Source organism: Hyalella azteca, unplaced genomic scaffold (assembly GCF_000764305.2).
Source record: "Hyalella azteca isolate HAZT.00-mixed unplaced genomic scaffold, Hazt_2.0.2 contig6661, whole genome shotgun sequence".
NCBI classification, from domain to species: domain Eukaryota; kingdom Metazoa; phylum Arthropoda; class Malacostraca; order Amphipoda; family Hyalellidae; genus Hyalella; species Hyalella azteca.
In genome coordinates, this window is record NW_025936815.1 from 527,055 (window position 1) to 546,293 (window position 19,239).

The 19,239-nt window shown below is 38.8% G+C and overlaps 1 protein-coding gene across 1 annotated transcript; it reads left to right on the forward strand.

The window, feature by feature from the left end:
- Nucleotides 1–490: 490 nt before the first annotated feature.
- Nucleotides 491–18,483, forward strand: LOC108679410 (cyclic nucleotide-gated cation channel beta-3). The gene is made up of 17 exons (XM_018168032.1): nucleotides 491–939; nucleotides 2,425–2,552; nucleotides 3,131–3,322; nucleotides 3,911–4,005; nucleotides 4,845–5,012; nucleotides 5,478–5,564; nucleotides 5,886–6,073; nucleotides 6,670–6,811; nucleotides 7,753–7,912; nucleotides 8,451–8,632; nucleotides 9,625–9,788; nucleotides 10,473–10,574; nucleotides 14,039–14,150; nucleotides 15,293–15,540; nucleotides 16,332–16,408; nucleotides 16,936–16,985; nucleotides 17,185–18,483. The coding sequence occupies exons 1-17, from the start codon at nucleotides 650–652 to the stop codon at nucleotides 17,650–17,652; spliced, it is 2,853 nt and encodes a 950-aa protein (XP_018023521.1). The 5' UTR covers nucleotides 491–649; the 3' UTR covers nucleotides 17,653–18,483.
- Nucleotides 18,484–19,239: the final 756 nt, after the last annotated feature.

Sequence of the window (19,239 nt, forward strand, 5' to 3'; positions counted from 1 at the left end):
TTAACTTTAATATCTTTAGGAACTTGGCGACAAGTAAAAACCTTAACCGGGTAGGTAATATCTATTTGTGATTGAGGTATGAATTATGCGTCAGTAACCTTCGCATTTATTTTGATAGTACTAACACCATTATACTAACTGCACTGCATCTGACCCTACTGCAACAACTTGTCCTGCTATCAACAGCTCAATCCTCTCGCGATAGACACTGTGTACAAGTTGTTATTGATATTGTGTTGCTCGGGTGTAATAAATCTATAATTCATTTTCTTAATGAAATCATTGTTCCAAAATAATCTATGGTTATTTTAATAACACGTGTATTTGTTTGGCTCGTTTGTTGTGTGTTGATATTATTGGGAACTCGGAGTTACGTAAGACTTTTGTATTGTGCATTGATGTTAACTTTGTAACGATTGGTAATTCTTTCTTATTTTCCAACCTCCCGATCCAATAATATATGAAATTTTCGATTTGAAGTTATCCACTATTGCAAATAAGTGATAACAAATAAAAATAAGTTACATATTGAGACGGGCAACGACTTGCAACTTGAAAATACTTCAGCATTATTTACTTCCATTATTCTCTCAATTAATATTTAATTTAGAAAACTTCGTTTTGCTCTCATACTCGTCATTCAAGCGCAATGTTAAAAAATAACGGCCGCCATAAAAATCTTCATGAAAATGAAATTGGAAACGAGTTCATGGATCAAGGATATCATGGTGACAAATATGAATGTATAGGACAACATTTACTTAATGATGAGGATGAAGAGCCTGAACGTAATGGTGAGGATGAAGAGCCTGGATGTGATAGTGAGAATGAAGAACTTGGCTCTAATGGTGAGGAAGATGAGAACCGCAAAAAAATTGATCGACTGCATCCCGTTCCCAAAATCATGCTAGCTCTTCACGGCAAGGAGCCTCATGATTGGTAGGTTTTATTCAACCATTCAGAATTGATAACTTGTAGTTTAATAATATTCAACAAATTGATAAAAATTAATAACAAATGATTATATTAATTTTTTCTCAACTTACACCTAATTGTTGTACCAAAAAATTTATTGAAATAATTATTGTTTCGCTCAAAAAGTCTGAACAAAAAATTATTACTTGCTTATATTTTGTCCAACGGTTAAACTTTATGCATTAATTAATTTACTAATAAATAAACATCATTGATGTGTATTACTTAATTCGATCAACTCGCAAAGTAGAAACTATTCATAATACATTTATGATTGAAACTAAGATTAGAAATTTTATTTGTGATCTTAAAAAATGATAGAAACATTCTTGTTTAAATGAAATCTTCGATTGAAATATTTTATTTTATTTTAATGATTAGAAAACATTGAAGGTAGCGGTATTTGTTTAACTGTGTTTCGATAATTGACAGCTGAATAAAAATTTCAATATACAAGTTTATTCCAAGTTCCATAGCTCATTAGAAAAATCTTCCAACGGTCGAAATTGGGAGCAGATATCTTACTAACTAACTATGATTTGTAACGTCGATTTAATATATTAATGACCTCATGAATAACGATAGAAATTTTTAATCGATAATGACCTAATTTGCACAATTTTGTTTACTTTTTCATTAGCGGTAAAAAAGCGAATGACGATTTTGTGGTCACCTATACACCAACTTGGCCAACATGATCGAATAAGGTCATTTGGTCACTGATATTCTCTAATTAAAATAACTTTATTGCACAATCCATCCACTATAATGTAAACAATCCACGTGCTGGCCACACTGATACTTCATCTAAGTCTCGTGTCTCAAGTCATGGGTTTGAGGCTTTCCTAACAGAGTAAAATGGACAATAATTAAACCTCTGACTAGTGAATTTGTGTAATGTATATAGAACTCAAATAACACAATACAAATAAATTATATACATTAATTAACATGTCATAATTTAATACTACACGTCAGGACCTAACACACTACACATTTCCGATCGAGCTTCACACCGCACAATACGCTAGCAAATCACACCTTCCGCATTCCGACTTTTGTAAAGTCTAAACTGAAATGGCGACGAACAACTTCAAAATAATGCTTGAATTACATGTAAAATGAAACGTAATATGATGAAATACGAGCTTTCCCCTACAACAAACCTTTCTTCTATTATTCAGTCAACGCTAGAATGAGGAAAAATCACCTTGACCAATTATTATATTATTGTAGTTGTTATAATATTTTATTAACATGAACTCAAAATTATTTCTATCTAAAATTCTTTTATTTATTTATCATGCTAATATGATATTGATTAAATTATGCACGCTATCACTCTAAGTATTAATTGAATGCAATAATCATTGCTATAATAAATAAATGCAAGTAATAGTTTAAGAACATGAAGCCAATGATTGAAATCTGAAATTTCCCCTCCCGCAGCGAGGAAGGTTCGGTGGCCGTTCAAGAGTCGCTGCACCGACTTGTGGCCGCTTTCCAGCGGCGGACAGACCGCACCAAGGCGGCCATCACTCATACCTCCTCTCCTGACTCACTGTCCTCCGATGATAGTGCGTGCCGTGACCTGATGAACTGTTCCCTTGTTGGTGTCCATGCCTTACTGAATGGACAGTTTCATTGATAGTCCTTAGCTTGACCTGATGGACAGCTCCATTGATGGTCCTTACCGTGACTTGATGGACAGCTCTCTTGATTGTCCTTACCGTGACTTGATGGACAGCTCTCTTTATGGTTCTTTCCGTGACTTTTTGGACAGTTTCATTGATGATTCTCACCATGACTTGATGGACAGCTCTCGTGATTGTCCTTACCGTCACTTGATGGACTGTTTCATTGATGAAGTTCTCTATGGTTCGAATAAACAGTTTTATTGATTTTCAATATTGATAATGGCTTGTATTTATTGTGGAATTGATTGAAATTCAGAACCTCGACGGCCATTGAATGGCCGTACTTCAGACACCCAATACATAGAAATGACTTTATCAAAAAGTTCTGGAAGCAAGTTCTTGAAGACCTGAAATGAACATAAATATATTATTCTGGAAATATAATATATGTTTCCAAAAATATATAGTGTTTTTTCAAGGGATATAAAATATCAAAATAAAACACAATTTTGCCGCAGGTTCTAACGATGATGGTGAGCATCAGCGTCGTCGTCAGCAGCGACTAGCGTCCCTAGTTCCTGACATATCGTCCCGTCCTGACACTAGTTGGCAGCAACTAGTGGGAGTTTCTGGCACTAGAGCGACACTCAAGAGGATGGCACTCAGGGCCAGGAAGTACCTGGCACCTAGTGTTGCTATCGAACCTACTAGTGAGTGCGTGACAGTAAAATATATGAATTACAATTCTTATCTTCTAAAGTTCTTATCTTCTTTTTAGTAAAAGTGTTTGCTAGACCAACTACTTTTCTAGGACCATTAGTTCTCCAAGAACCACTATAGATTGTATTAATGTACGATGCATGCATAGTACCTAAAACTATTTTGTTCAATTTAGCTACCGAGTGTTTCGAAAATGCCAGAAATCTGTTAACTGCTTAGTTATGATTAAAAGTTTTTATTATAAAAAGTAAAAAGTACTCTAGCAATGTTATTGTGTTTAAAACTGGAATGTATGGCAAGAAATGTATAAATAATGAAATGAAATATCTGGATTTACGATAAATCATTGTAATTAATTTTTTCAACTGTAGATTCCCCATGTACTCTAAAGCATTCTAATATATTCTGTTTGATTACAAGTTTCATTTCCTGCTTATACCGCAGGATATGCACTAAAACTTTTTTCTATGAGCATACCACAAATTCTGTTGCTTGTTCAAACTTCTCGCTAACAACTTTATTTCTTCTTTGAAATCTACAAACACTTTCATACTGAAGAACTTCTTTCCTACCTGAAGGTAGGATCTACCTTACGTGGCTGGCTATAGCCAATGCTTGCTACATCTACAACGCCATCACCATACCTCTACGAGCTGTCTTCTCTAACTATCAGGTATAGTATTTTATAAAATATCAAAATAAGAACACAATTTTGACGCAGGTTCTAACGATGATGGTGACAATCAGCGCCGTCGTCAGCAGCGACTAGCGTCCCTAGTTCCTGACATATAGTATTACCCTGCCTACCTTCAGTAACCTCCTACGATATTACCTGACCATTTCGGCCATATTTCACCACAACTATAACTACATATGACTACCGTAATGAATCCCCTCAACATTCAAATAGTTATTATTTTAGTGGTAACTAGCTTAGTTTACCGTCAAATAACCACCTTATCAGTAACTAACTCTGCCTTTGCATATCGTCAAATTACCACTAAGTATTTAACTACTTGAATTTACATTTGATTAACCATGCAACCTGTTCCAGCTGTCTTTCCAGCAACCTGGTAATTAGTTAAGCCGTCTTCTGATTAAATTTATTCTGTTCATAATGTTAAAAGTGGCACTTCTAATCTCATTTAGTTAGTTTTAGTGTCTATGCTGAATATTTCCAATGATTACATGAGAAATGAACACAATTAGAAATGAAAAAATATAATTTTTATAGAAAATCCATAAGTAATTAATTGCCACGATATTTCCACTAAAATTTAAGGTTTAAATTTATTTTAACACACCTAATTTCCCAAGTAAGACAAAATTATTTTTCATTCTATTTTGCAAAATAATGAACTGTTAATTCTGTATATTTAGCCAATTCGTTTGTTACACACGTTCCTACTAATAAACAAACTTCACTAGCATTACCTATATTTTGTACCTACTGCACACGATAACGTCCAAGTACAGCGACGTGTTGTTTTACCCGAGTCCCCCTCAACTTAGACGGCCTCTAACTGGCACTGGTGGCTGGCCTGCGATTGCGTATGCGACGCAATATACGCGCTCGACGTGCTGCTCTTCAACTTCCGCGTCAAGTTCATCGACAATGGCTTCTGGGTGGGCGAGCCGCGCCAGATACGCAGGCACTACGCCAGGAGCCGCAGGTTTAAGGTCAGGCACTACGCCAGGAGCCGCAGGTTTAAGGTCAGGCACTACGCCAGGAGCCGCAAGGTTTAAGGTCAGGCACCACGCCAGGAGCCGCAGGTTTATTGCCAGGCACTATACCAGGAGCCGCATTTTTAAAGTAGATTCTCGGTTTAAGGTCTGCCACTACAAAAGGAGCCGCAGTTTAAAGGTCAGGCAATATGCCAGGAGCCGCATGTTTACGGTTGGCTCCACGCCAAGAGCCGCAGGTTTAAGTTCAGGCACTACGCCACGAGGCGATGTGTCAGGTTCAGAATGGCTTCCTGTTGAATTTCATTCAACGTAATCTCATGGGCTGACTTTGCAAGCACTTGTGCAGGTCCGAATAAATGGCATAGATTTAATAAATTTGCTATAAAGTGAGTTTCAGGTAATTTTAATTACGGATAAGTTCAAGCAGATGATCAGATGCTAACGGTTTAACTCGTCCAGCTTGATCTACTCGCACTGCTGCCCTTGGATCTTCTCTACCTGGTTGTTGGTCCTGCCCCCGTCTTACGTCTACCACGTCTCATAAAGGTTCGGTTAATTAATGAGAGTGCTTAATTATCATTTATGAACAGATTCTTTAATTTACATTAATGGTAACCCCATCTAGTTTGGATCAATGTTCTTCAGATGGAATTATGACATAATTGCTTTGTTGAAGTGAAAATATTTAAGAAGCACGGCCAAGTTAAATTAAAATTCTCGCGTGTAAACCTTTATTGTTAGTGCTTGGTATACAATGAAGACTCTTCATGATTAGGAAGTTCGCTCCCTGTTTCACTAGAAAACCTAGCATCCTCCAAAAATTTTAATTCGGATGCTTGATGTCCTGACATAGTAACTACCCCACAGATCCACGTGTTCTGGGACTGCTTCAACCGTCTAGACTCCTACTTATCCTCACCGTACATCGTACGTCTGACGCGCACAGTTCTGTACATGCTGTACATGATTCATCTCAACTGCTGCGCCTACTACGGCATGTCCAAACTCGAGGGCATCGGGTCGAACGCTTGGGTCTTTTCGGGCGAGGGTCACAGGTGAGGAACCAAAGGAAAAGGTACAGATTGAAACGAAGGGTGACGGTACAGAGGGAACCGCAGGGTAAAGGTACGGAGGGAACCGCAGGGTAAAGATACAGAATGAAGCGCAGGGTATAGCTGCTTAAAGAGCAGCCGGGTATAAGTACGGAGGGAAGCGCAGGGCAAAGGTAGAGAAAGAGCCGTAAATTGAAGGGTACCGAGGGCACCTCATAGTAATTGTAGAGAGTAAAATACTGTGGAAAGCTACAGAATGCCTAAAAATTTTAGTATCATATTTACCTCTCACCGGAATGTCGGTTGATTAACAACACCTTATAAATTATGAGTTTGATTACTGTTCATTGGGTTTGTATTATAGTAGGCTGAAAATTTCCTACTACTTGCCATTAGACCGCTAAGATCAAGCATTAACAGCTCTGACATGGGCGTTACATTGCTTGTAGCAGTCTGTTAAGCTGCTGATCCCCACTGGTATACTGGTTCCAGCTACTAACACCACTAATATTTAATGGGATAAAATGTCTTCCATGTTAAATGTATTAATATTGTGATGTTAAATGTACCGTTGTGATGTAGATTACCTCCACCCATAGTTACATCAGATGCTTCTACTTCGCGACCAAGACGGTGACAAGCATCGGCAAGAACCCGCGGCCAGAGAACGACGCCGAGCACGTCTTCATGACGGCGTCTTGGCTGCTGGGGGTGTTCATCTTCGCGCTGCTCATCGGCCAGGTGAGGTGTTGGGTGTACGGGGTGTTGAGGTGGGGTGTTGAGGAGTTGGGGTGTTGAGGAGTTGGGGTGTTGTGGATTTGGGGTGTTGTGGATTTGGGGTGTTGTGGATTTGGGGTGGTGAGGTGTTGGGTGTGCTGGGTGTTGAGGTGGGTGTTGAGGAGTTGGGGTGTTGAGGAGTTGGGGTGTTGTGGATTTGGGGTGTTGTGGAGTTGGGGTGTTGTGGATTTGGGGTGGTGAGGTGTTGGGTGTGTGGGGTGTTGAGTTAGGGTGTTAAGGAGTTGGGGTGTTGAGTTAGGGTGTTGAGGAGTTGGGGTGTTGAAGAGTTGGGGTGTTGTGGAGTTGGGGTGTTGAGGAGTTGGAGTGTTGAGGAGTTGGGGTGTTGACGAGTTGGGGTGTTGACGAGTTGGGGTGTTGGGTTTCACGAGATGAGGTGTTCGAGGCCAGAAACGAAAATTCGCGACTTCATTACTGTACCTTATCATTCATTCTCTCCCCACGTCGGAAACATGACATCACGATTTGATGGCAGATTAGGTTTTTTTAATGCAAAATTATTTATTATCATTAATAGTATTAAGATTTTCATATACTGTTATTATTAAACTAACTGTTGATAAAAATTTAAGTAATTAACTACCGCCATTATTAACTATACTAAAAATATGCATCCCTAGGGGGCAGGGTGGCCCAGTGGTTACAGTTCAGAGTACCAAGATTGGAGCAGAGAGGCGCGGGTTCGATCCCAGCTCAGTGCGCCAGTTTCTGGTCAGAATCGGCGAGAAGGCCGGGCGGTTAAGCGAAGCAGAATTGTAGCAGTGAGTTGTGAGTTCGAGACCGCAACAAGCTGTGGGTGTTTTGCGATGTTAAGAATCGGCGGCAGGCCTATGGCCTAATAAACGCTGAAACCGCTATATTAATTATCGTTTTAATCTTGACCTCAGATCCGCGACATCATGGCTACGGCGACGCGGGCCCAGACGGAGTACCGCGCCGTGATGGACGCCACGCAGAACTACCTTCACAAGCTCAACCTGCCTGTGGCCCTGCAGGCACGCATCAAGCTGTGGTTCACCTACACGTGGCACAGCCAGAAGACATTGAGTCAGTCGCCGCCTGCAGTTTATTTTGAAATTACGTTTTTTTCCTAATTTTTTTGGCAATATCTTGAAATATTTAAAATTTAGAAGCATTTCAGTCATTTTAAATAGTACACTAGTTTTACATTTAGCCATTTCATTATAAATAATGTTTTTTGGTAATTTTTCAAAAAGAAAAGACTAAAACCACGACGGTACCTGCCTGAATAAAGGTCTCTTTTGTGATACTTAAATTAATTGCGATCAAACTCATAACTGGCCTCGAACAATTTTAATTTCAGTCCTTATATCTTGATCCCCATCTCACCTCAGATGATAAAGTCGAGATAATTCCGCGAATACGTATGAAATAAATTACTCAACTATTATTCTACTTCTTAACATCTGCACCAAAATCAGACATTTTTTTAACTCCTTTATCTTCACTGAAACCTTCGAATAACACGACAATCACTCATTACGGTCTACATTATCATCAAATTCCATCCATGAAATTTGCAGTGAACTCAATTATTCATTTTTGAATCACCGGTACCCACCAGACGAGAACGACGCGCTGGGCTACCTGCCGAAGAAGATGCGCACCGACGTGGCCCTAAGCGTGCACATCAGCACCCTGGCGAAGGTGCAGCTCTTCCAGGACTGCGACAAGGCGTTACTGCGCGACCTGGTGCTTAAACTGCAGCCGGTCATCTACCTGCCAGGGGACTTGGTGTGCAAGAAGGTGGGTCTGGTGCAGCTATTCGTCTACCTACCTACCAAGGGACGTGGTGTGAGTCGTCTACCTACCAGGGGACTTGGTGTGCAAGAAGTTGGGTCTTGTGCTGCAGCCAGTCATCTACCTGCCAGGGGACTTGGTGTGCAAGAAGGTGAGTCTTGTGCTGCAGACAGTCATCTACCTACCAGGGGACTTGATGTGCAAGAAGGTGGGTCTGGTGCTGCAGCCAGTCGTCTACCTACCAGGGGACTTGGTATGCAAGAAGGTGGGTATGGTGCTGCAGCCAGTAGTCTACCTACCAGGGGGCTTGGTGTGCAAGAAGGTAGATCTGGTGCTGCAGCCAGTAGTCTACCTACCAGGGGGCTTGATGTGCAAGAAGGTGGGTCTGGTGCTGCAGCCAGTCATCTACCTAGCAAGGGACTTGGTGTGCAAGAAGGTGGGCCTGGTGCTGCAGATAGTTTTCTTCCTGCCGGGTGACGTAGGTATCGGACTTATCCCCCGCAGGGCGAGGTGGGCAAGGAAAGGTGCACCATACTTTTCCCCGCAAGGCGAGGTGGGTAAAGAGCTAGATGTACATAGTACTTATCTCTTACAGGGCGAGGTGGGCAAGGAGAGGTACACCATAATTTTACCCCACAAGTTATGGTTGGCAGGGAGATGTTCTCAGTACTTATCCCCCACGGAGCGAGATGCTCAAGGAGATGCACTCAGTACTTGTCCCACACAGGGCGAGGAGGCAAAGTAGATGTACATCGTACATATACCCCAAAGGAGCAAGATGGGCAGAGAAATGCAAGCCTTACCTATCCTTCCCAAGGGAGGGGGAGCAATGAGATGTCCACGTACTTATCCTCCACAGGGCGAGGTGGGCGAGGAGATGTACATAGTACCTAAGAGATGTACATCGTATACAGGGCGAGGTGGGCAAGGAGATGTAATCTTAACCTATCACTCCCTGGGGGGAAAAAGGAGATGTGCATCGTACTTATCCCCCACAGGGCGAGGTGGGCAAGGAGATGTACATCGTGCAGAGCGGTCAAGTGCAGGTGGTTGGAGGACCCGACAACGCGACGGTGTTCGCCACGCTGGGCGAGGGCTGCGTCTTCGGGGAGGTGTCGCTGCTGGCCGTGGGGGGCGGCAACCGCAGGACTGCCGACGTCGTGTCAGATATGTTTCTTTCATGCTAGCATTAAACTGTAGTCTCAATAATACGTAGCACTTTTATTATTCAATTTATTTGTTTTGATGCTAAGATTAGAGATAGTTATGCCCCTAATTGCGTTCTTGTTATGATTATTAAGGCCCTATGATGGATGGAGAGAGGTTGGGCCTACTGTTCGAATGTATCTTCTTTTCTGTAGTTTTTCTCTTCGGTTTCTCTTCTCAACGGGAACTTTATTTGCTCGAATAGCCAGGTTTATCGATATAAATAACCTACGTAAACAATTATATTGATTGTAAATATAACATAAACGTAAACAATTCATGATTTTCAGTGACTTACTTCGTGTAAATTTGAATTTGCTCGCATATGATACCTCACGAAAAATGAATGCAGGTAACTAAGGCAATTTTTGCTCATGCGGTAAGTTTCTGAAAAATATTTATAGATGTCATGAAGTTCACCACTAAATTATTGACTTATGAGCATACCAAAGTTTATTACTTGAACGCGTAGCTCGATTATCAATAATTTTTTTTGCATAGCCTAACATGTGTATTGAAAATAATGACTATAGGTGGACTCAATACAGCTGAAATTTAATGTATATTTAGAATATCTCTTAATCTAGAAAAAATCTTTAAAATATAATAAACCAAATTTACAACGCGATTTCGGTTGCAGGTCGCGCGGCTTCTCTAACCTGTTCGTGCTGAGCAAAGCTGATCTACACGAAACTATCAGGGACTATCCCGAGGCTCAAGAAATTCTGCGTAAAAAAGCCAGGTTTATTTTCGAATTTTGCTTTATTTTTTGTGCAGTACCTATCTCAAGATTAACTAAGTTTCATTTGTGATTTCAATTCAGCGCTTATGCTTCGCCAATTACTTTTTTCCGATTGATTAATCACTTAATGTGTATTATTACAATTTTGAATATCAAAATGACTATATCCTGTCTACATCCTGAGAATTCGTTATGTAGTAGGCATTTTTTTACTTTCGCGTAAATCATTTATTGTGATATCGTTTTAATTTAGTTTATAGCTTTTTATGCACGATCGTACGCAAGGCGCATTGCACATATCTCTCTCCTTTTTAATTCAAAAATAATCTATATTCAATGCATTCTATCATTTTACTCGTTTCGTAAAAGAAAAATCACTGACAGAAAAAATAAATTCAGTAATGGGATACGATTAGCAGTTGATTCATAAATGCAATACTTCACCAACTTCTACAAATTCTACAGGTAATATTTATCAAAAAGATTTACTTTTTCATTCATAAATATTTTCAAATTCTGGTTGACTTGTATGCAATAGAAAGTTTTTTTCTTTGAGTTTTTTAGGGCTGAACTTTTTATTTGTGTACTAGCTTTTGAAAATTTATGCTAGCGCAAAATTATCTTTCAAATCTCATTTTTATACCTAGCTTTTGTAGATGCTTCCGCTACTTAGCAATAATATTCGCAGATTATTTGTGCCTTGCTTCACTGCCATGCTAAGAACATTGAAGAATAATTCGCTTTTAAAATACCAATATGTCTCTCAATTTTTGCTTATAAACACAGAACATCCATTAATTTTTTACTTCTGACAAGTGCTGCCTATGTTTAACACTTCAAATTATCATAAGATCCTTTAATCTATTGTACGCCTTGCATCGGTCATAAAAAAAACATTAAGATTACCATTGCAGCAAAACCCAGCCGAACAAAAGCTAAAGTGAAATAATATCATTATATTTTGAGACGCAGCACTGATATTATCATCGAAACTATGGCTTTGTTATACGAAATCTCAAATATAAAATATTTCTCACAGGAATTTATGTTAAGTGCAAAGCGCCTCTCAGTTAAATTTATTTCAATGAATGATTTGTAACCAAGTTTACCCCAACTATTTGAGGTGCTCCACTTTTCCAAAGTCTTTCTGTGTTTCTATGACTTACAATTTCAGCATAAATCTAACTTGAGCATACCACAATACCACAATTCACAATATTTCACGTACGTTCAAGGTAGAGTTAGTAAAGTCTTTAATGAACATTCGATAATTTGAAATCTTTCCTGTTTTAGTCGCTTCTCCTATGCGTTCTTTCGCTAAACCCATCCTTTTTTTAATGTTTAGTATGAAGAACTTGTTGCTTCGCTGCAGCTTCTCAAAACCCTTAATCAAGGACCGATCTAAATTTATGCCTCTTCCAACCTATGAATGTTTCAAATGAGATTAGTTCCTCTTTACATAGAAAACACTTCAAAACATAGAGTAGATATTATAAATCATAATATTCCATGACATTAATATTAAAGAAAATCATATTAAAATATCACCTTCAAAATCAAATGGAAAAACTTCGTCTAGCAGATACATCAATTTTAAGTTTATTGCTGGCAATAGTTTGACTTAAATTTTGTTTGCGCGACTTTTCTGGCCTGGTCTGATTAAGGGTTAAATACAGGCTAACCAAATAATCGCTATGCTTGTGCTTATATATCCCTCTACTTGCAGTAAACTATCAGATGCGACCGCTTCTCACTCAGCACGCATGTAAGTAGCTATTCTTTTTTGACAGTTATTTTATTTGTGAAGATTTTCGCCATAAAAATTTTTTATCTCGCCATTCAAAATACTTTACATCAAGCAGTTAAGTTGAATCAGTTCTGATAGTTATCGAATGCCAGGATTCTTGATATTTTATCGACGATTAGTAATGATTCTTAGCAATTGCATGATTTTAGTATCAATGCAACGACCACGACCGATGGCAGTTTAAGGGGATCGACCTAGCATTTTGAAAACTTCTACAGTTATTATCCGATTGTCATGAAACTTCACATCCATACGTAAAATGTAAAAAGAAAAACATTTTGCTTCTATGTATTTTTCGAAAAAATTGATAGAAAACGTGAAATTCATAGAAAACGGCTAAAAAGGGGTACTTCAGAAAATCTATCTCCTCCCACAAATATCATCCTACAACATCGAGACACGTATCAGTCGATTCGTAAAGACCATATCTATCGATGTAGAAACTATATTCAAAGATTTCAGCAGCTAATTACTTTATATCCAATTAGTTAAAGAACTCTCTCACCCGCTTCCCTTTAAAGAGACGTCATGAACGTAAATATTCATGTAGAGAGATGGCAGTGGTACCATTGGAAAGAGCAGAATTCCAGCTTTCAGATGAGCCCAAAAACCGAAAAACGCCAAAATTGAAAATTTTAGCTAGGTCGATCCCCTTAAATACAGGAGGAATGGATGTTAACTTCTTTTCCAATGAATAAGCATTTAAATAGTGGATATGAAAATAAAATAGAATGAATATTCATCCTATTTAACCTAAATTTTTATTTGAGCACTACCTTCCTCCCCTGTAGGATGGAAGTAGGGTGCGGCGGTTGTCCTTTGGTAAGCCCAGCTACGGCCAGATACCGCTGACGCGGTGCTATAATTTGCGAGTTGGCTGACATTATAAGAGGATGAAATCTCTATACCTCGCTTCTACACAATATTCGTAGATGAAATACTGCGAGTATAAAATTATTTTTCTTTGTATTACAGCCACAAGTACCGTGCATAAAAAAATTATAGTTATTTTGTTGATAGCAAGCCACCAGCAGCATGATTTCAACAGCCTCTTTACGACCTCTTGGCTAATTGAATATCCATTAGAGGCTCTGGGTCTTCAAAAGTTATCCGCAGACTTGTATAAATAAATAAAATGCTAGGATTTGAATTCAATTATTCTCTCAACTAAACAGACAGCCGAATGCGTCTGTCTGTTTGGCTCAAGGATTCGAGAACTTGTAGATGGAGAGAGAAAAGCTTCACCGTCTCCATTGTTAAATTCACCTGCCCGTGCTTTTCCTAACAATTTTACCCGTTTAGCTTATTATTATTTATTTTTAGACTCTTCGACTACCAGACTTTTTATGTTAGTGAGTGACTTCTCCAAGTATTGAACGATATTATTTAATTATTATTAGTACTTATGTTTTCAGTCTGCTTATATCGCAAGTTCACGAGGAATTTAAAAACAAATAAACCGCCAAACAATTTCACCATATCGATATTGAAAACGTTTCGGAATCCAGCTCCGAAGCGAAACTGGACTCCGATATCGTCGATCTGATGATGGAGCTAAACTCCGAAACGTTTTCAATGCCAATATGGTGAATTTGTTTGATGTTTTATATGCTTTTAAATTCCTTATAATTATTATATCCCTCGCGACCATGGCCAGGCGGCTGCTGAAGCAGACGCTGGGCGACGTGCGGCGGAGAGTCCAACCCGAGGACGACGTGGTCATCAGAGAGCGCCAGGAGACGCCCAAGCTGATGAGGGCTGTACTGCAGGTGACATATGAGGGCTTCAGGTTACAAATGAGGGCTGCAGGTGACATATGAGGGCTGCAGGTGACATATGAGGGCTGCAGGTGACATATGAGGGCTGCAGGTGACATATGAGGGCTGCAGGTGACATATGAGGGCTGCAGGTGACATATGAGGGCTGCAGGTGACATATGAGGGCTGCAGGTGACATATGAGGGCTGCAGGTGACATATGAGGGCTGCAGGTGACATATGAGGGCTGCAGGTGACATATGAGGGCTGCAGGTGATCGATGTAGTAAGGATTCTTTATGTATCAGTTGAGCAAAGTTTGCAATGCATAATCCATAAACACATAGGGCATATTACAATAGGAAGTAATTAAATGCTGGCACCACAATCCGTAGAGTTTGTCAGTCGCTGACGCGTGCTGCAGTTATTACGATACCATCTGTCTCGTGGTTGTAGAGATTGTCGAGTGCAAATATCAGTGAATATTACCTCATCGTTATTATATGAATTGTATGTAAGTAAATATTTAATGTAATAAAATATTGAAAATAATTCACGCAGTTTAATTAGGTTTTAATGACAGGTAATCGATTTGATTTGAACTATAGAAACAAGGGAATGAGGTCAAAATGTACTGAATCTGATTAGTCAAATTAAACCAATGTGCATATTAGTTTCATGTTGTTTTAATTCAGTTTTAATTTCAAATTAAGGTTCATCGAGAGGATTATAAATTTATATTTGCATGTCTCATTTCTATCATGATAATTTCGTCATTAAATTATTGGATTTAAAAATTAGGTAAGCCTGGTCACCGATAACTTTTTATAAAAAACTGATTACTTCACTTATATTATTTTATGAGCATTATTGTTAAATCGAAAATCATATCATTCATAATTCTATATCAATCATATCAAACCTAATTCTATATATCAATCATATCAGACATAATTCCATATCAATGATATCAATCATAATTCCATAGCAATCATGTCAATTATAATTCCATAACAATCATATCAATCGAAACTTTTATTGTCTTCAAACTCATCACACATATACCGTTATCAATGTAGATGAAAGTTTTGAACTGAAAATATTTCCATACTCGTGAATTATATAAATTTAACAAAAATGTTATCAATATTTGCAGGTGGTGCGGCAGGATTCGTTCACAGCTTCGGTATTACGGAGGTCGTCCCGCTCTCTCTCCCCACTCCCCTTGAACGCTTCCCCTTGTCCCCTACACTCTTCCCACGCGAGTGTCTCTTCTTTGGGGACTCAATCCCCACAATCCGTACACTCCCTGCAATCCCCACAGTCCGTACACTCCCTGCAATCCCTCTCACCTGCTAAGCCAAACCCGGCGCCAACAAACGCCAGTGCTACGCAATATGGAAAGTTAGTGCCAGTTCTAATTAGTTGGAAATACGATAATAACCTAGGGTTATACGATACGATAATAAAAATTATTATCGAAATACCATAGTAAAAATTATTATCGAAATACGATAATAAAAATTATTATATAAATACGATAATAAAAATTATTACAATACTTCTCTTTAACTTCACTTCTTGTTTGCCAGCTACAAATCTTATAATCGATATTTAACACACTTCTACATGTCTAATCGACCTGAAATTTCGCATGCTTGCGTGGAGTCGGAGACAATGCTTGAATCAATTGACAGAATAAATAATTTTGAAATTAAAAAAATATAGATATTTTAATATGAGTAAAAATAGAAATTCATTGTACGTTAGTATTATCGGAGACACTGGCCTCTTTAGAAGTGTTTAAAAAGCAATTTTTAACTGCATATTATTATTTGGTTATTAATATTATTGGTAAGTTGCCTGTAGCAAAAATCCGTACTTGTAAATAAAACCTATAACCATACAGAGCGTTTGGTGAGCTGAATAATGCAACGTTTGCCTGAAATGCGCACAACCTGATAGGATGAATAATTTGGTATATACGATAATAACTTATTTGATTATTTATACTAAGTTATTATTAGGTTCTTATTATTAGGTTATTATTATTATAGGTGGGTTGCGTGTAACCAACATCCGTACATGTAAATAAAACCTAAAACCATGCTTAGCATACGCAGCGTTTGGTGAGCTCAATAATGAACTTGATAGGATGAATGATTCAGCGTATACTTTACTTCCCTCCCCCCCAGACTCTTGGGGGTTCCTTGCTTGGGGTGTGGGGAGGACGAGAAGAGGTTGTCACTAATTGGTAACTTCCCTGCCCGGGGTGAGTGGTCAATTAATTGGCTATTTTCGCCAATTGGTTTCGCCTCCAGTATGTCGTCTTTGTTCGCAATCGCACTTTATAACTTTTTATTTGTCCTTCTAAATTATTATCGTTTAGAATGTTATTTTTATTTGAAATAAATTTGCAGCCGAAGCCGGGATTAAAATACAAATTTATTGGATACCTGACAGCCAATTTATCGTGACGATTATTTCTTTGTTTTTTTAATACAAATATTTTAGGTGGATTAGATAGCTTGATTTCATTACCATATTTATTAAATCACAATAATTTTAATGAGTATCTCAAGATGTTCTGGTACGTGAATGTAATTGGTTATTATTTTGGACTATTATTATTATTAACTCCATAATTAAATTTATGTATTAAATTAATTACTAATCAATTTAATAGCGCGGGAGTCACTGAAATTACCAAAAAATTTGAATGGCAGATTTTATATTGAATACTGATCTAATGTCAAGTAAATTTTAATTCCTAGTTCAATTTTAAACGAATATTTGCAGGAGACAGCGTGACCAAAGAGCAGCCGCCTGACATGCAGGATGACGGGCAGGCGAGTCTCCCGTGAACCTAATCGAATCAAACTTGTGATTAACAGCTTTAGCTACATGAATTTCATTGAAATTTTTATTTTAACTTAATATTATATTGATATAACCAAGAAGATTTGGTTGGTCCCGCTTCTGGCTTTCCATATCGTGAATTTTCGAAAACGAGCGGCCAGCATAACAGTAACTATATTTCATTTACAGGGTTCTTTTGATGACGCGTTCCTGCCAGACGGTTCGCAGCATCACAACACGACCGCACCCACTAGCTCGTTGGAGGAAATTAACACTGACCAAAATGAACATCAACCTCTCAGCAAAAATCTACACGTCGATCTAGATTTTCAAAGCAAAATCCAAGCTCAAGAAGGAGGCGTATCACTTCTACCTCAAAACTTGCGTGCTTTAGGTCGTGGTTCTTATTTCGACACCCCAACCACCTCCACTAACTCATTCGGGAATGACACCGAGACTACCAGTGGTCGTGGTGTCACTGGATGTTTTGTGATCGATGTTGACGGATCCAACAATAACCATTTCGAAGATCACCCGCACATGTGTTTATTTTCCAAAGAAACTGATCTAATGAACGGGTCGCCGGAATCCTTTTCGTCCGTAGTTTTTGGGAGCCTGCCTAACCCCAAAGTGAAACCCAAAAGCTATCACAAGTAACCAGCAAATCACAACATGCATATGGGTTATGAAAGGCTGCTTTATTTTCCTATCATTTCCTGTTCTTGATTTACATATATATCATTTTACGTTCGTCTTTTTTAATGTTAAAAAGGATTTCAGAGCGGAGGTATTCTTTTATAAAACATGTCAAAAAACGTCTGGATTTGTCGAGTGCATTTTACCACATTGTTTTTCATAAACTTTAAATAATATTATGCCTCCTTTAGATTCGAATTTATAGTTTCATTTGTTCTATTTTTAGATTTTACGCCGTTTTCCCATTTGCCCCCCAAATGGATAAAAATAGTTGAGGTAGCTTATCCAAGAAGATACGAAATTTGCATCCAATCAAAGTGTCTGAGAAAACATCCAAGATGAAACACTGAAAGCGTTTGAGGTGGCATGCAAAATTAGCACATTTCAGGGTTCTGATGTGACACGAAGATGAAGATACTTGACGCGTATGTTGAAGCACGAACGCTGAAGACACTTGAGGTGACTGAGGAAGTATAAACAATGAGGGCACTTGACTCATTTGATGAGGTATCTCCATGTATACCCCAACCAAATATACAAGATGCAGAGATCAACAAGATGCAAGAATTTTGATATGCCTCTCGAATAGACTATATATGGTACGTGCCTTAGCTAAAATCACTCACTAATCGGGCATTAAGCATTAAATATATGCACTTTAATTTGACAAGAACTGACGCGTTCCATAGAACATGGACAACGTTTCGAGTTATTCCATGTAATATTAGACTAAATGCCTTAATGGACGCTGCTGCTCGACTCGTGTGCAATAAACAAAAATTCGACGATGTGAAGCCGATATTGCGCGATCTTCACTGGCTGAGCATTCAGCAGCGCACGCAGTTCAAGGTCGCTGTTCTGACGTTCTGATGCCTTCACGATCTGGCGCCTCCTTATCTCACGGAAGGTCTGCAGCGTGTGTCGGATCTTCCTTATTGAAGACGATGGCGCTCGTCATCAACAGCGGACCTCGTTGTACCATCTACACGTCTATGTGCCGTCGGCGGCAGAGCGTCCCCGGCCGTCGCCGCCAGAACCTGGAACAGTATGCCAGCTTCCGTAACTTCGGCTCCTTCGTTGCAGGTGTTCCGTTGACGCCTAAAGACGGAACTATTTCGTAGAGCCTATGAATCAAGTGCTTAGTAATTTTATCCGTTCCCATACTTTCTCGTGTCTATTTATTTTTCACCTGATTTTAATCATACGTGTGACGTGCCCATGAAGTTCCTTTACATCTGACGCCACCATAAATGCTTCGTATAATAATAAAAAGTATTACAATATCATTCTTTATGTATGACAATGTAATAAACTTCTTCACAAACAATTCAACAAGTTTTCCTTGAAAATACTCCGAAAATTCAGTATAATATGCTTCAAGATAATTACACTGGTTACAAGCGAACTATTATCTCCCAAATATATACTTTTACTCGTCTTCCGTTTTTGCTCTTTTCTGTCTCGTCAGTGAAAAAGGACTGTTAACTTGTGAACGATCATCCGTTTGATCAGTTGATAAGTGCCTACCTCAAACTCACTACTTCGGTC